At 41.7% G+C, this 18,986-nt stretch overlaps 2 protein-coding genes across 2 annotated transcripts; both read right to left on the bottom strand.

Annotated features, from left to right (window-relative positions):
- Positions 1-1,782: 1,782 nt before the first annotated feature.
- Positions 1,783-3,544, bottom strand: EAE97_001588 (uncharacterized protein; the record flags this gene model as incomplete). Its single annotated transcript, XM_038872099.1, has 3 exons — positions 1,783-2,874; positions 2,927-3,331; positions 3,389-3,544. 3 exons carry the CDS (start codon positions 3,542-3,544, stop codon positions 1,783-1,785), a joined length of 1,653 nt encoding a protein of 550 aa, XP_038736657.1.
- Positions 3,545-6,609: 3,065 nt separating this feature from the next.
- EAE97_001587 (uncharacterized protein) lies at positions 6,610-10,344 on the bottom strand. The gene is made up of 2 exons (XM_038872098.1): positions 9,447-10,344; positions 6,610-9,344 (listed from the first exon to the last, which is right to left on the bottom strand). The coding sequence occupies exons 1-2, from the start codon at positions 10,340-10,342 to the stop codon at positions 7,529-7,531; spliced, it is 2,712 nt and encodes a 903-aa protein (XP_038736656.1). The 5' UTR covers positions 10,343-10,344; the 3' UTR covers positions 6,610-7,528.
- Between the last annotated feature and the right edge of the window lie 8,642 nt (positions 10,345-18,986).

Below are 18,986 nucleotides of genomic sequence, written 5' to 3'. Positions count from 1 at the left end.
CGATTTGACGAAGTTCCCCAGTAATTGCTGATCGTGGTGAAGTTGAACTGCATGTGTATCGTGATTGATGTAATGCAGCTGGTGAATGATGACCCGAATGTATATTATTGTAGCTTCCAGCAGTCTGCACTGTGAATCTTGAAGCAGTAATTAACCATACTCCAGCTGCCAGAATGCTCATGACCTGAATACTATGGGAGGGTCTTGAAGCTAATCAAACCTATCAAGCTTCACTCGACCAAACTCCAGCTGCCAGAATTATCATAACCTGAATACTATGGGAGTTTTGTCTGAAGTACCAAGACCATGAATCCAGAGTCGAGAGTCGAGAGAGAGAAATAAGCAACTTGTTGTTGGTAAGGATTGGGGTGTGCTCATGTGCTCTCTGCATAGCACAAACTTTCGTAAGTCTTGGTTGAGTGTGGCTGAGGTACAGTAAACCTTCATTCACCAACTTGGTGTAAAAGTGTAATCAAGAGCAGGAAGCTTGCCTGTTTCTGCCTAATAAGAGTTGTTGCAGAGAGCCTTCATTCTCCAATTTGATGTAAAAAGGTAATTGTGGGTAGGAAAGCTTGCTTGTTTTTGCCTAACAAGAGCCGGTGCAAGAAACCTTCGTTTTCAAACTTGGTGTAAACATGTAGTTGAAATGCGGCAGACTTCTTCGAAATGGTTCGACGGTCGAATTTTGGAGAGAGAGCTAACCGTTGGTGATGAGTGGGCTTAAGAATCGAGGCATGTAGAGCGGACCTCCGTTTTTCGGTTTGGTGTATAGACAACTGAAATTCAACAGACTTGTTTGATTCGATTTGAAGGTCGAAGAAAGAAAGACAAGCTGCTAGTCTGAAATTAGCTCGAGGATGGAAGCATGGATAATAGAGCTTGGATTCCCAACTTGGCGTATAGACAATTGAAATGCGACGTACCTGTTGAGTTTGATTTGAAGGTTAAAGAACAGAAGGCAAACTGCCGGCCCAGTAAACCTTCATTTTCCAAATTGGCACATAGATACAACTGAAATTCGGCGGCTTTTTACTCGATTTGAAGACCAGAGCTTGCGGGGCAAACTAATCATTAAAATTTCTGGACTCGAATGCGTCCTACCTGTGAGTTGGATGTTTGAAGCCACAAAAGGTGGAAATTGGAATAAGAAATCATACCCATGAAACTCGGTGGTAGAAGGAACATTTTTGTCGTTGATATGAAGGAAGCTCAGTCGAAAGCAAAAAATCCAATCAAACATCAAAAGCTGGAATAAAAATGTAGTATAGAATGCTGAAGATAGTTTTGGGACGTTGTGATGTAGTTCAAGATTGGAGAGGAAATAATGCACTTTGCTAGCTAGGTATCTGACCGAATTTGTGCCGAGCGTAGTAAGATGGCCTGGTCCGCGTATATAACATGAGCTTGTTTGAAATGTTCAAAAAAGTGATGTTATCGCATTTTACCTATTGCTAGAGAATCTGAGAGATTGGACAATGAAAAGATAGATTCCGATATCGAACAGTTGGCAAATAAAATTGTTAAAACTCTCGAAAGCCGAGAAGTGTCTCGTCAGTCCATACACGTGCACACACTGGTGATCCATCTTAATATACTATTCGAAAACAATCACCATCAGATTGGAACGGGCAAGAACTTAATGTAGTATGTACTTGATAGATATATAATCCTGACTATTCATTTCGAAACACAGACATGTACAGACATTTCAAACTATATACAACAGAATAGAACTTTCCTCCTCTCCTCATCCTCCTTAAATCTCTCTTTCATTTATCTACTTTAAGCTGGAACACATTGACTATAATAATCATTTTGAACCTTGCAAGTACTTCCACTAACGCAAGTACCAGTTCCAGTCCAATTCTTTCCTCCACATTGCATATACGAAGCAATCGCTCCCGAACTACTTCCTCCAGTGCTAGTAGCACCCGCACTCGAAGCGATAGTAGTAGAAGTGGTTTGAGTGATAGTCATGGTCACAGTGGTATGTGGCTTCGAGCTAACACCCGCAGAAGTTAGAACCGCTAAAGAACTAGCAGCTATGTTTACATTTCCTGCCAAACTTGATGAGGCTTTCTTTGTGCAAGACTTCTTGGAAGTGACAAAAGTAGATGGAGCTGCATTGGAAATAACAGAAGAAGTAATAATGGCGGATTCAGAAGTATAGGTAGAGGAAACGGAAGAAGTAGTTAAAAAGGTAGATCCTCCGGCGGTGATATAGACGGTAGTAGGAACGATATCGACAGAGGTGACAGTTTGAGTAGAGGTGAATTCTACGATAGATCCACTAGCTTGAGATCCAGTAGCGGAGGCCTTCTTTGTGGATGACTGTTGGGCGGCGACACTGGAGATGAGAGTAGAAGAGGCGACCTTTTTTGTGCAGGATTTTTTGGTCGAGCTTGATGGGGAGGAGATAACTGAGGATTGTTGAATCGCGACGGCAATAGACGTTGGTGAAGATTGAATGACCGATGAAGATACTTGAGCGGCACTAGAAGAAGGAATGGAAGGAGAAACCAAGCTAGAAGCAACAGAAGAAACTACTGAGCTAGAAGAAGGAATCGAAGAAGAAACGACTGAACTAGAAAGAACAGAAGAAGAATCTACTGACGTGCTTGCAGAAGAAGAACTGGAACTCGCGGCTCCACCTGGTCCAGCAATATTAGTGGTAAGCGATCCACTCTCGATGTATACACCAGAGAAATAGAAATCTTCGGTTCCATCAGTTTGACCAGTGACAGGGAGTTCGAGAACTCCCAAATGCCAATCTGCACCGTTGGAAGAGGCGGAGACGGAAACGGCTGGAACGGTAAGAGTGAGAGGATCAGATCCGGTTGAGTGGTAAAATTCAACTGAGCCTGCGGAGAAATCCTTGAAGAGTATATTAGTAAATGATGAGAAAGATAGAAAGAATTCAACATACAATTCCGTAAGCAATGTTGTGCCAAACACCAGCCGTCCAGTTAGTACTCCATTGACTAGTCGCACTGACTTCCCATCTCAAAAGAGGATCACTGGATCCAGTCTCTCCACTAATCCAACCACTCTTCATCTCAGTGAAATGACTCTCGAAGAAACAGATTTGATGTTCTCTGTAGATACTTGGTGCATTGGTATCTTCACGCTTCATACTGAAATGATAGTAAACCTTTCCACTTCCAATAGCCGCGGAGGTTTGAGGAATCAATTCTGTACGACGCATGTTTTGACCTTCCCAGTATGAAGTACTATCAAGGGTGATTTTGGCACCGAGGGCTGATCCAGAATCGGCAGGATTCTTGTAAGTGCTGTCGAGAGCAACATAATTGCTAATGTTACCTGTACCATGCTATTTGTTTGTTAGATATCATCCGCACTATTCAACTTCCTCACAAAATATACTTACGATATAATTTTGGTAATCACCAACAGCGTTACTCCATGACCAAGCCTGCAAATCCGCCATAGAAGAAGAATCGAATCGTCCATCCCACAAGATCGCACCGTTTGCGCTAGTCGCAGACCCGATAAGGGCTGCCAGAGCCTTCTTTGAAAAATGCATCGTGTTTGATTGTTATATAGATACTTCAAGTACCTTGTTGAATATCCACTGGATATGTAAAAATTGTGTTTGAGAAAGAGAATGTAGAAAATAGAAAGCAATGTTTAAAAGAGTGAAACGAACTGAATAGCACACAGGACAAAGTTCAAAGAAAAGATCAAAATTGTAGAGAGGAAATCTGAAGATATTATAGAAAATCATACATTTTCCTCGCAAGGCGATTCGAGTGAAGCCTACCTAGGTAGTTACTACGAAACGAATTAAGCACCCGTTATTCGGAAACTTTTGTTTGTACCTCCAATTTCCCAAATTAAAGTGCCATCATCAAATATGGAATCGTTAACCGCCCAAACCTAGGCAATTCCTGACTAGGAAGTTCCAAATAGGTGTAAACGCCGAATGAAGTCAGATGAACAATGCATACTGTATAATTGGGGTATAGAACGGAAGATCCCTGATGAAATTAGATGAAGTTTTGGTGATGTTTATGGCAGGACGGTCCGGATATGATCATTGTCTCATATAAAATAATTGGTTTGAGTTCATCTGATTCGGGTCATGAAGTGGGTTTATTGCTTATGTTTATGATGCGTTTATCCGTGCTTGGCATTGGATAGATGATTTAAAAAACGAAACGGGGAATCTAGAATACTAACTCGGAATTCAGATGCTGGATGCTAGATGTTGGATGTTGGATATGTTTGTTTCTTTTGAAACGGAGTAAGTGTGTGTTGTATATATTTGAATGAAGGGGTAGATGAAGGATTAGCGATAGGTACCTGTCATCGCTTCGCTTTGGAGGCGGCTTTATTGAATCCCCCTTCTCATGTCTGACCCTCAACAATTTCCAGACATCATTCCATGAAAACGTATAGTCGATACCCCCATCCAACCATTAATCACCAACTTCAATTCCTATTCTTCTCCTCCCCAACACATAGAACACACGCCGGCGGACCGCCTGTCCATGTCCCTTTCACCAATTCATATATCTCAACATATATCCCCCTCATATATTTCCATTGATAATTCAAATCATCCAAATGAATCCATTCCTTTCCTTTCCATTCATCCAAATCATCATACCCAGGATTTCTACAGAAAAAAGTTAATCTAATGTGGAGAAATAATATCCGTCAGATATATTAACAACTAGGATTGTTCGACGCATTTTGAAACATGAACATGGGTTTTCAGATCTTAGACGAGATTCTTTCGATTGGTTGGCCCCGCTCCGAATCTTTTAGCCGCCGAACGTACTAACAGATGCACGTGATATACACGTGTAATTTATCAAGCTACTGTGGCTTGCTTGCTCTGGGTTCCAGGTTGGGGCTGGTGAGAATGGAAGGGATGAAAGAGTGAGGGGTTCGAGAGGGGAAGAAGTGATAGACATCAAGGATAAAAGGATGAAATCAGGGTAGAACGATGTTTGTGTAGTACTGTTCTCCTCACTAGCAGCAAAAACCTCAAACATCTGAGAATGATTGTCGGAGAATAATAGCGGGTTCAACGGCTTCCTTACTAGGCCAAGCTTGTCTTGTACCCAGCAAAGACACCTTCCTTCCTTCACAACGTTGAACCATTTATCCATATATTTATCACATATCATCGAGACAACGACCAAGTACTCCGACAAACCGACGTATACTTCAAGTCGCAATTACTACCGAACCCCGCATCTGCATGGATATGCACGCAGTATGCATACTCAAGCCCCTCTCAGCATCTCGAACCATCACAAGGCTGCCAATATATACAAATCATCAATATCAAATATCAGATCAGCGAGCAAACTTTACACGCCGATCTTCGGAGTATCGGGTTTTATGTTGGTAACTAGTGGGGTGTTATGTAGCAAGAAAGTCGCTCAAGGCTTTCCACCATGTGAAGTATACTGTAAGTTACATTCTGTACTGCTACGCAAATTATACGAGGCAGATTCGCAGAGATCTTCGAAGCGAAGATGTGAAGGGGCGAAGTATTGACTTACATATCCTGAGCACACAAGGAGGAGTCTAGAATAGGATTGGATATCACATTGCGTAGGTATGCATACAACTAAGATACACTACAGTCCTCATCTCCCATCCCCAATCCGCATCCGGTAAACTTCCTTAAATCAGAATCCAGTCGCCAGTTACAAAGCGTTATCAGATGCATGTGTGTTCATGTACATACCCTCCTACATTCTCGTCCCCTTTTCGCCCCCACAACATCAGCCGATCGAATGAATTATCAAGCTAGGTAGCTATCTATCTTCTGATCTTCTCATCTAATCCTGTCTCCTCATTTTAGTCTCTTGATCAAGTTTGTTTAGATCTACATTGATGCATTACTCTAATGCTGTGAAGAGCAACTATTGAAGAATCGATGGACATTCGCAAAGTATAGCCCAACATATACACATTGCGGATGAATCCTCCCGAATTCCCAAAGATTGATCTAGACCTCAGATTTGCGAAATTTATCATCACTTCCTAGATCTAAAGACCTTGGGAAGTTATGATACCGTCGAGGTACACCAGTAGAAATAGTAATCCCTTGGTGTCTTGATATCAGATCCTCCCAGTTCACCATTCTTTCCTTCACCCCGGAGATATTTCCCCGCACACATGTTTAGCACCGCGCAGGAAGCTTTCCGCGGTTTTAGACCTGCATAAACCTATTCGATTTACGATATCTAGTCTAGAAAACATCCTTTCGCCTTCCGCCGATTTTTGGTTTTGATTTTGAGTTTACAAGCCGAATGTTGTGGCGGAAAATGTCCACTTCGATCGTCCCGTTTCATGTGCCGTGAATTTTCTTCCGCATTAGTCGAGCTACTGCTAATGAAGCCGATGATGTGAGCCCAGAAACTCTATTCCCTCTCAATTCCCCTCTACGAAATCGGTTTCATGGATTGTCTACAAACTTGATATCCAGTATGTTATTACCCTGTTATTCATTCCAAAACATCCAACATTTTACTAGTCCGCGCCTCATAATCACAAACTCTCATGTAAATCACTCACTAAATCAAACAGCCCAAAAATTAAATCAAGAATTCTTAAATCCACTATCTACCTATCTATTAATTACGCATCATATACCTGATGGTGGTTTTATTCGTATGTACTATGCTATGCTATCACTCCTCTGTTCATCACAAGTGCTGTTATGCCGCTATTCCCACCACTCAAAAAAGAACCATGAACCAAATCCCACCCGCTGAAATAACATGCATGAAAAGCAAATTAAGAGTTAAAGAGAACTAATTGATATGCCCCATTTCTTGATCATCAAGTAATCCATACTCCACCATGCATTTTTGACGCCCATGCCCATAATCCATCCACTCATTCCATGTATGCGCTCAATCTAACCCTCCCATAAACCATGCAGAAAGAAAGAAAAAGCTTTGTCTGAACTCTACACTCCAGAGCCGAAAAATAAAACAAAGGAAAATAGGAGAGGAACACCAGAAATCTATCATCAAAGCACTTGAGACGTTTTATGTTGACTCTTGACGAAGTGCATCCAGATGAAATAAAGCAAGTGTTCATGTTCCTCGGAAAATCAGACGTAATCTGAACCAATCCCCTCCGAATTTGCAAGTTTGTAAAATTTCTTTGAGTGACAACCAATGTGGTACCAATGTGATTTGAGAAGTTGGCTGATATTCATCGTCTGATTGGAGTTTCGAGGAGAGTAGTGAAGAAAAGACCGTAAGTATCAGATTGTAGTTTTCGTTGTCATTGCAAAGGAAATGATGCAAAATCAAGCAGAAGCAAGGCGAAGCAAACTTTTGAATGAATGCGATGATCCGATGTAGAAAGAATCATTATTAAAGAAGACCGAGAAGATAAAGCAAGTAGCAAACTTAAATGTGTAGATGGGTATCATAAAGCAATTTGTATGCGCCCGTCCGAAAACAATCGTCCCAAAACCGAAAGGAATCAAAATCAAAAATCAAGGTGAAATAGATTATAAGACTTAATCGCCTTATTCGTATTGACGACGTCTGGGGGTATTGTCCTCATACATCTGATTGCTTCGCATTTGAGGATTCTGTTGGGCGCGTCTGCCAGTTGATTGGGAGCGTTGCTGAGCAGAGAAGTTACTGCCTTGACCAGTTGGGCCTGCGATAGGGCTATTGGTAACACTGCTGCCCGCTGGAGATTCTTGACGGTATTGTTGATGTCGACCAAATTGTTGTTGACCAAATTGACGACGGCTTTGTTGTTGCTGTTGTTGCATGTTATAAGTGCTTTGACGGATAGCATGTTGACGGGGGTCATTCATTTGGGCAAAACCTGATTGTTGGTATTGAGGAGTAGAGAACTCAAAATTGCTGTTAAAGTTTTGGGAAGACATAAGGTTTGGAACCATCATGTTTGGTTGCATTGCATTTCGGCCAACCATCATATCAGATTGGGAACGTTGGTGTGAAGGACGAACACGACCTTGCATATCTTGCATACCCATGTTCATGCCCATACTTCCACCATTCATACTGAAGCCATTCTCCATATGATGGATTTGAGTTTCGACTTGGTTTTGATGAATTCCCAATGGACGAGCAACAGGTGCAGCCAATGGTGATTGATAGACAGAGGAAGCACGAGCATGTGTACGACCTCTTGGAAACTCAAAATCATTGTCAACAGCAGGAGATTGATGATTCTCATCAATGCGATCAAAGCCTGTGTTAGTGAAGGCGGGCTGGAATGAGCGGCGACGTTCAAAAGTCGATGGAACGGGTGTGAATTGCAAATTTTGAGCGTTAGCATCGTTTGAATTAGGACGACGACGCTTCAAGGTAGTGCTGTATGTTGGGACTCCTCCATTGTTTGGGCTTTGAAATTGGACTGGTTGACTCATTCTGCGATCTTGTCCCGAAGGAGTACCGTAATTTTGAGCCTTCATAGCACTTACACCAAGAGATTGGGAACGCTTATGACCTGCGGAAGAGACCTTGCGCTTAGCATATCCCTTTGGCGACTTGGGCTCGTCTTGGTCAACGGTAATGTTTGGCAAAATTTCGATGTCTGGGAAACATGGCAGAAGATCATCGAGAACCTCTTGGTGGAGGCGGTTGAAGATTTCGAGAATTTCTTCGGTCGTATAACCGGACCCAATGACAGAGAGGAGCCAATCCGGGACAGCAGTTGGTGGACGCGGACCTTGATCATCATCACCCTCATCCTCGTCATCGAATCGTCTTTTTCGACCAGAACCCTTGAGTTCATCCAAACGCTTCTGCTCACGCTTTCTGATAGCAATACCCCAATCTTTGATAGTACCAGGCTCTCCACGACGCTTATTTTGTGCAGACCAATCGTAAACGCGACGGATCTGTTGTTGGACCAAGTCGCATTGCAATTTGGCATACTCTTTAGGATTACGATAACGAGAGCGTTGGTAATGCTTGCGACAATAATGAACCCAAACAGATTGTGGAATCAATCTAGTGCACATCTTATTGCGGCCGAAGATATGCGAGATAGCTTTGCGAGGTTGCGATCCAGTGTCACAGTTTGTGATGTACATACACTCCGGAGGAGTGTCTGCATCAGTTCCATCTGCTGGTGGTGGTGTGACTGGATCACCTTCTGCATCTTCATCATCATCTAATGGTGATGGTAAGTTTGCAAGACGGGTTGAATTAGGTGGAGTGAGCTCGGGTATTGGACCAACACCAGATGCTGGAACACGACTTGGTCGGCGCAAAATTGGAGCAGAGATATTTCTTTTATGCAATGTAGGATTCATAGCACCATTGTTCAGCTCGATCGGAGCGCTGCGATATAAATTGCTACTACTCAAATCATATTAGTCAAGTACACAAGTTGATGGTAAAAGTAACATCAGATTGAAATGATGATCAGACCAAAAATTATTGCTTGAAGGATAAACTTACTGATCTGACTCAAAACCATTATCACCTGGATCTGTGTTTAAACGTGGCAAATCCGGGCGTCTGATCAACATAGCATCACTTGGTGAACCAGGTCGACTCTCAGAATCTCTAATAGGATCAATCTGGTCTGAAGCTCCTAGAATAGCATCATTGTTCTTAGGAGATGATCGAGATGATTCTTGTTCTGCTAAGGCAGCTAGAGCATCTAGGTTCTCTGTTGGACTAGATACCATGATGCTAATTTTCCTTGTGTTATGGGGAGAAGTTGGTGCTGAATGCGATTCGACTTTATTTTGGGAGGTAATAGAGTAAGAAGAATTTAAATCTATAGAGTTTTCCACTGCAGAATTGCAGTACTTGTGTGAAAAACTAATAGGATGACTGTTGTTCGTACTGAAAGAAGATAATCGAGAATGGTTCGAAGAAGAGGTGGCTGTTGAGTTGGTTGTTGATGTGAAAGAAGATAAACTGCTCCGGCTATCAGAGAATTTATGATTCGATCTTTCCGAACCCGTCCCGTGTGAATCATAAGAGTGAATTCTCGGATTGCCGTTGTTCACCGTACTCAACTCATTTCCCGTACCGAGCTCTCCGATATTAATCGTGTGATTTGATGTATTGATGGGTAGTGAATAGCCATTTGCGTCCCATGGTGTTCGATTTCTTGATGGTAATACGAATCGCTCTCCTTGACGCTTTTGCTGCTCAGCAGCAGCGCTATTTGAATTCAATAACGATGTTACGTCCATCTTGAAGTGAATAGAGTTATATGAACTTTCAATTGATAGATCCTCCACGCTGCAGGGTATTGTTTCTTTGCCTTTCCAATAGGCCTTCTGGCAGTGAATAATCCTTTCTCCAATGCCTTGCAAAGTTGCGAAAAGGTTTATAATCAATATTGGTCTTTGTCGATTTGATATAAAGGTTGATTGCTGATCTTTCAATTCAAAAGAAGGTCGAGGAGGATATGTGGCAATAAAGTATATTGAATGATGCAGGTTGTTTCAGAGTTCCAACTGAACTAATGGACTTGATCAACAGGGAGTATCCCTTGTTTAGATTGACTTCGATAGAGTGATACTGTGTAAAAACAGTGGTGCTGATCCAAATTGCTCTTGCGAATTGACAAGGCTAAACTAATTCTCTGATCGACGTCCGACAATGCATTGACCTCATCGGACACGTTCGAAACACCTATTATGAAGCTTTGGTGTATCGTTGATATCGTCCAAACATCTAACCTGATGGAACTGATTTGCGGGATCTCCTAAAGTCCGGAGGAAACAATGAGATAATTCTATGCCTTCAAGTCTTGTCGAAACGTTGAGGCTTTCCAGCTTGGACGATAGCTAGCTGCTCGTTTGGAGGTTCAATATATCAGGCAAGGCGAGAAATTGACAACTTTTGAATCTCCCAAGTGTCTGACCCTGTCCTTTAATCTATAAGTTGATTTGTTGTTTCTAGGAGACTTTATCGAGGCTATCAAGGTTCGGAATATACTGACGTCGAGATAAATTGACAAACAAAATTTGATTCCGAAGTCGAGCGAATGAGTGGACAGGAAAGATAGGACGAAGCCAAGAAAGATGATGGACACTACTAAGAATGAAGTAGGGCTACTCCGGGTATGCGCGACCGGATAATGATGAAGAAACAACAGAAGAAGAGGCAACTGGCGGCGACACACATAACCCTAAGTGTTACTGTAAAGACATTGGATGCTGGAGATGAAGCAAGGTCAGTGAGGAGTGAAGATCCAATCCGAGGGCTAGAAGTGGTGAACTTGCATGAGTGGCATTGAGTGCATTGAGTTCACTAGCAAAACGGGACTTTGTCCAGTGTTTGATGTTAAGATTCCCCACACTCTATACTCTTGTTATACACTTGATCCATGCTGACTGGGTAGGCTAGGTAAACTGGGTCCCATCTTCGGAGCCTTGTCGATAGTAGTCCAGGGGTCTCTTGGTCGAGTTTTTCCTGTTTATGGGTGAACCCATATAATTCTTGGCCCTTGTGCTCGGTAGGGAAATTTTAGATCCATGCATAGCGGCCGTGTGGCAGTGTGGTCCGCCATGTTTCGAGATTTCCTTTAGATGGGGATCATCATCTGAACACTTGGATCTTCTTCACCCGGCTTATGGTGAATCACAATTGACACAACACACGATTGACCCCAATTCTCCACACAAGCTACTTTGAGAAGCTGATGCGAAAAATCAAAGTGTGGAACATATGGAGTAGAGGCAATAACGGAGTTGACTTGGCCAATGTTTCCATAAATCAGTCAAAAGATACATTTGTTGGATTTGCATGATTCAAGATTGAAGAGCCACCAAACAAACTTCACTAACTTCCAGAATGACATGTTTGATATGAAGTCTAATGGTCGATTTCGGAAATTCTTATAATCGTTTCAATTTGACTGGGTGTCTGACCAGTGAGCTCACGGACAGATGCAGTTCGGTAGTCCGAGTGCATCGTCTCTTACTACTATAGTTTAATGAAGATAAACATTGAATGGCAGTGAGTGATGGCTATGAAGGACCTTTCAAATTTGATGCAAGCTTGTGCAGATGAAAAGGATACTCAAAATAGATGGGATACTTCGATACTTCGATACGGGAATTTTTGTTGTTGAGGGGGGTAGTTCTTTCGTTCAACAAAAGATGAAATTACACCAAATTCGGGTGTGGTATGTGCGAGTGTTTTAGCAAGTCGTTTCTAAACTTTGCCAATGTGCTGATAGGCTAGATGATAGTGGGCTGGATAGATGATGGAGTTTTGGTTCGATGCCTGCAGCCACGCGGAAGCAAAAATGTACCTTCGTATAAAGAGCTGTAAGGGGAGAATGCACATGAGGCTGACCTATGAATAAGTTGTCTTGCCATCGTGACTATGTTGTGGAACGATAGATGACAGCTGCAGAAGGGTTATTTGCATGGCAAAAAGGTACTTAGGGGAAGTAGGTATGGTTTTCTACCTTATGTTCATAAGACGTGTGTATATCCAATCCTATCTCAAATCAAATGGAGATTTTATTCTCGCTGTGTTCAGCTCGTGCTTCTGCTAGGTTATAGTTTGTGTTGTTGCTTGCCAACACATCCATCCATCATCAACACAAATGATGAGTATGGAGAAAAGCATTTGTTCTGTATACTGTACAGTACAGTAAGTAGAATACAATATAGTACATTACATACATACAAACACATACACATACATACATACATAAATACATACGTATCGGAGGTGGCTGGGGTCCATGGCAATGCTCTTTATTGATCTTTTTATTTGGTACACTACATCGTACATCTTCGTAATTGCCATTGAGACCAAAAAGAATGTGCGTCGTCACATAGTGGTACCATGTCGTCACCAAATCCTGAGGTCTGAATGGAATCGCTTCCAGAGAATATACCTAGGTAGGTATGCATTCATGGATTGTGTGTGAGTGGCTAGACTGAGGTATGAGATAAGTGAAGTGAATATTGATGAGAGATGGAAAAAAGAAAAAAACTTGAGAAAAATGTATCTTACCATTAATTTAATTTTAATTGGTCAAAACTCATGATTAGTGGCCGAGCTCTCGTTTCATGTTTTGCTGGGATTACCTACACAAGGTTCGTAGGTATTGATGGTTGCCGCGTGCTGTGTGCGTGCATTATCCAAATCGCCCAAATTTAAATTTAGTACAGACGCCTGCTTTTTATAGCAAACGCTAAACTATATTGGGAAATTAATCTTCATTATACCTTTCTGCTCCGTTCACACCAAGGTAATTCTCCGAGCCCGTTTACCTTATATTTACTGCGTATAACAAATTAGTCTCAATATCTTTCCCAATGTGGTAAGAGATATCCGTTGGTTATGACTGTCACATATGGAAATCTCGAATCTTTCTCATTCAGACAGTACCTAGTGCCTGGCTAGGTATTTAGATGGATGTCAAGTCAATGTTTAGTGTTTATAGGTATTCCTATGCCTTCTTCCTTTCACGGACAATCTAGCGAATAGACCTTCCTCCCGTCTGCGGGTTCATTAAAATAGATGCTTGGAGGAGAGCAGGGCTTTGTTTGTTCACAATTGGAAGAGGTCGGAGAGGAGAAGAAGCAGAAGAAGGAAGAAGGAAGGAAAAATAGGGACGAGAATTTCTCATACTTCTCCTGGTTAGGACATACATCACACCACACCTCATCGCAGCATAGCACAGCACAGCACAGACACGAACGCTGGGCTCAGAATGTGCCATCCGACAAAATAAACATCATCTAACCACCGTACTCTACGCCGTGTACACCGTACGGATGGTCCCTAGGTGCTTCGGTTCATGCAACACAGTTTCTGTATTGTATCTGAACAATATTACTGCTGAAGCTGATACGAAATCTAGAAGCTATCTAGCTACTGAAATGGTTAGCTAAGTGGCTGTGTATGTCCTAAACTTAAAACTTCAGATTCATTGTAAGTCTATCCTCATCTGATTCGTGGTCATGATATATTCTCTGACGTGAGATGGAACAAATGAGGAGATCAAACAGATTAAATGCCCGTGCTTCTGTATTGGGCGTTGAGATCCCATTCAGATTCCACCTTTTTCCAACAGACCCTGAAGCAGATCGGTTCATTCTTTCTTCAAAAATTTCATCCGATATATTCTTCACATGTTTACCTAACTACACATTATCTACTCCTACCCGTGGGCCTCCGGGGCTTGCTGTCAGCACAGCAATGCAACCACTCCTCAGGTATATCTGCATGTGGACTTTGAAACCATTGGTTGAATCCCTTCGGACTATGTCCTACCCTGGTCGCCCGGTAAGAATCTTTTTCATGCGATACAAGGAGGGGAAACTTAAGGTGTTAGGAAGGTTACACCATTCGATACCATGTATCGTGTACTTTTCCCTCCTGTGCACATCTAATACTTCAACGGTATCAATCGAAATTCATTTGGAATATCTCACAACATCTACATGAACATCACGATTATGTGTGAAACTATTTCAAGTCCACGGTAGAAAATACCTAGGCATTTTTTTACTGTATGTCTCAAAGTTCTATGCTCCGAATACCGGAATAAGTAGCTTTAGAATGCGGTTGAAAATCGAAATCATGCCGTCAAGTGTTGTGTCATGTCATCTCAAGGTTATTTACAGTAGCACGGTACAATGCAATAACCGGAACTGGAGATAATCAATTTATGATGTCGAGGAAAGCACGCACTCCTTGTCAAATTATATCATTTTCAGACAAAGCCTTCGATATATTTGCTAAATGCATACATACTGTCACTTCAGATATAGTACTTATACAATACTTGGGTCCGGACTAAAAAGTCGGAGTATTTCATTGGTCGGGTGAAAAGTTTTACTCTCTGGTCATCATCTATTTCCATCTCATTTTCAAGACTACTCCATTTATCTCAAGAAGCTTCGGATAGCCAGGGTATTCAGCCAATTATATTGATGTCATCATAAAATGCCGTTGTTAGATCTACAGTGTGATCGGTAAGATGTGGCGATTCATCCAAAGTCCTTTTCTACCCTTGGGATGAGATGGAGTTCCATCTAAAGACCAAGTGGACAGCTCTCACTACTTTCCTCCAACCCCAACTCCTTGTAAAGCTCACAATGGAGTATCGCGCCCAATTATCAATATAAAACCATTAACTCTCACCTAAGCGGAATGAATCTACCTGCTACTTCTGGTAGTTTGCGACCTTGAAGGCAGAAAAGTGCAGATGACATGGATTATGACTTCAAGTTACTAAAGGATTGTTCTTGAAAAAATGCAACGCTTAATGCCGAGGACTCAGCTGTCAAACCCTTCCCATGTTGCTTCACGAATACATCTTCGCCACAAAACATTAGTGTCGAAAACTAGAGAATAGACCTGGAAGGCTTTCTCCACTCCTATATAATCACCGCATGAAAGACTCAGAGAATAGGGAAAATCCTAGGAAGCGACCTTATGACCCGTTCTTGATTCATTGTATCCTCAACAGATGAGAACTAACCTGCCATTTATTCGTCTCAACGGTGCTAATAATGCCCAATGACCAACTATGATGCAATTCTGATCGTTTTGGGAAGTTTTCTGGATTGCACTACTGACAACCATATCCGACTTCGCTGTCATTCTTTTCATAAACCAGATCAGCTCCCAGGGAGTACATATCTCAATGAACTCAGCAGATGTACGTCCCATGCCCATGTACTCTGATCATCCCAATTCTACGACTCACATGTTACTAAGCATTATTGACATGAGTATCGGCATTTTATAGTTGGGAAAGGGGTTTGCATGGAAGTCTCACAACCTTGAGTTACTAACTACTCGTTCTCTAGTCATCCAATAGTCAAAAGCTACATAACACTGATTATCTTGAGGAGCAACCCAAGAAGCCACATCATCATGTCTGTTTATCGCCCCCAATTGACACACGTTCAGTCTCGCAAGATCTTCACCATTCAATTTTACTTTCGGAAAATGCTCTCAGTGAATACCAATATTATAGGAATAGTAGCACATGAATGCCACTGTAACCTCCCAAACTCTCACTCTCAATCAGCTCCCTTACCGCTTAGAATTATTGCGTACATCCTCAAACCTACAATAGCTTGCAAATTACACGTGCATACAGCCTTATAATCCAACTTTCTTTACAGCTCTTTTTCCATGGTTCCACAAGTCCCAGGCCGCATTTCATGTTTTTTCTTTGCTTGTCTTATAAAGCAAATCCTTCCGGACATCCATAAATAGCATTCAACTCACTTGTTTCCTCACAGACCGTCTCGGCATCTCGACAAATTGATCCCAAACACCAGGATATTTGAAATATATGTATTTCCAAGACTTATAAACGGACGGCGCTTACTGGAATTACTTTTTCCAGAAAATTTATGGGAGGGGTTAGAATCTAAAGCTTATGAGTATGCATATACTGCATAAGCTTTGAAATCCTTCCCTTATTATCTTCAAGCTTTTCATTTCTAATTTAAGCTGTGTGAGAGAGGTAAGCCATTCTAATCATCAATCATCATCTTGGGCGTCGACGTTGCTGTTTGAGATCTACGTTGTTAGGGTTGAATGGAACATGCGCCGAGTTTATGCAACATAAGCCGATGGCATGATTATACACGCACATATACACGCACACACATACGCACACCTCACCGTCGTATATCTCGTTATTGGGTAATTCTCACACTCTTCTTTATTCATCTAGTTCGGACTTGGAAACTTGCGATAGTGATGCTGCTGGATGTCCGGAGATGTCTCACTTGCTTAATGCCTACCTTTCTACGTCTATTTCACTTCAACAGCTTGTTTCACTAATCCCAACGCATCACTAAATCAAGAAGATAAATCACATCATCAGACTCAAATTCGTGAAGAGCCAAAAACGTTCAAAAGCTCTTTCGTATGTGTTTCAAACCGGCTGCTACTCACTCTCTTCCTACTCGTTCGCATTATCTACATATCATCACACAACACAGTCAGGCCAATCATGTCAACGACATAACATCTCATCACAAGAACGGTTATCAGATACTATTATATATATTACCAACACCGACCCCACTCAGTCATCTATCTTATCAATTTTCACCTGTGCAATCACAACTCATCTCATCGTATCTCACTAGAATCTTACCCCTCACCTCTCACCCCTCGCTCACCAATCTGATCCCTTCCTTCAGCCGTTCTTTTAGACTTTCACTATCCTTCCTACCCTCTCACTACTATCTTACAAGTTACTAAATCCCATACCACCCACCTCTTCTTCAAACCTTCACCCAACCCAACCACAACCGCACTCTCCCACTTCATCTCCCTTCCATCTCATTCCCTCATATCACAACACCACCTTATCATTCCCTCACCTACCCATCATCTCACCATCCCAAGCGTAAAATCCATACCCCAAACCCCCTCACTACCCTGCTTACACCACCCTGACCCATCACAATTTATGTTTCAGCTCCAGCCACCAACCAACATCCTAGTCACATCGATCCTCTTCCCCGCCCAATCCAATCCAATCCAATCCATAAGATAACATAACACAACTAGTTAATCGGGACTAATCACATACACCTTCCTAGTGATGAGAATAAAGACTTACGTTTCGGAATTGAAATGTAAATAGGATGGAAACGGGAATATAATTTCTAGCTTCAATTGATGAAGCGGAGATAAAAAGTAGGCTGCAGTTATGTTATTAAGGTTTGAGTAGGTATTTGTAGGTTTATGACTGGGGTATTTTGATGACTTACAACTTTTCTTGAGAGGGTCTTGATATTGGGATTCTTTCAATCTAGGATGTATGGTGAGAGAGAGAGACTTTCTCATATTCCATATATAAATATTCTCACTCCATATTCAAAGTACATAGATAGATAGATAACATTCATTCACATTCACAATCATATTCAATCCACTCCACCATCGAGCGACTCAAGTTAAGTCAAGTAGATTCCAGCAAACATTCTCACTAACCACAACCCTACATCGCTATCATCCACTCTCTCACAAACCCAAACCCAAGATCGTGACTCTTTCGTATGGAAGCAAAAAAAAAACAAGATAATAAAACAATAAAATCCTTCAGCCCCATCTCCTTCAAATCTAATCATATCCAATCACATTCAATCCAACTAATCCTTCTCTATATATATTCAGCTTAACTCACCATATCCTAGTTTAGCTTATTTCTTACCGAGACCGAGCTTAAATCCTTCAACATCACCTAGGTACCTAGTAAGTAATAAGAATCTCGGTTTATGATTACCCCTCCTTCCTTATTTGTCTGGAGAATTTATCCGCGGTGCGAAGGCGAGGGAGGAATTGTAGGATGGTAGGGGAAGGGAAGGGGAAAGGAAGAAGGGAAGGGAAAGGAGGGGAAGGGAAGGAGGAGGGATAGATGAGTGAGAGTATTGGATTCTTTTTAGTGGTTTTTATATTTGCAGGTTTAGAGGAGGTAGATAGGTAGATAGGTAGATAGGTAGATAGGTATGTATTGAACTATGAGAGAACCAGGGTTTTGAAAATATGTTTTCCACGTTCTCTTTTGTGCTTTTTGCCCGTGTGGTCTTGACATTTTGAATCTCTCTGTATATTCATGGTGATCAGTGCAAGTTGGGTGACGTGGACTTGATAGACATCCATTCTACTTCTCATAATTTACATTCGCCCCTACCTCACTTGCCCTGCAATCTACTCTACTCCCTCTGAGAAATACAATACTTTAATCCTATGTAAGATGGGATAGTTGGGATATCCATACAGGAATGAACCCTTACCGCTAAATCTCAACCCCCTAAGACCAGAGTCCTACCCAAAACCTCAAATTCTACCATCCAGATCACGAAGGTTTCTCTTCAGCGCAAGAAGTAAGAATATACATATCTACCACATCCCTAAACTCTATTCTTTTCTTGAAATGTTCTTCCGTAGAAGAATGGATGCTTCTCTTTGATATAAAAATACACTTTCCTTGAGAGTATAGTAGAGACTTTCTTTCCAAGCCTCACCTCA

Source organism: Botrytis byssoidea, assembly GCF_014898295.1.
Source record: "Botrytis byssoidea strain MUCL 94 chromosome Unknown BBYS_003, whole genome shotgun sequence".
NCBI classification, from domain to species: domain Eukaryota; kingdom Fungi; phylum Ascomycota; class Leotiomycetes; order Helotiales; family Sclerotiniaceae; genus Botrytis; species Botrytis byssoidea.
The sequence above is the reverse complement of the archived record's forward strand: the minus strand, read 5'-3'. Positions and strand labels throughout refer to the sequence as shown.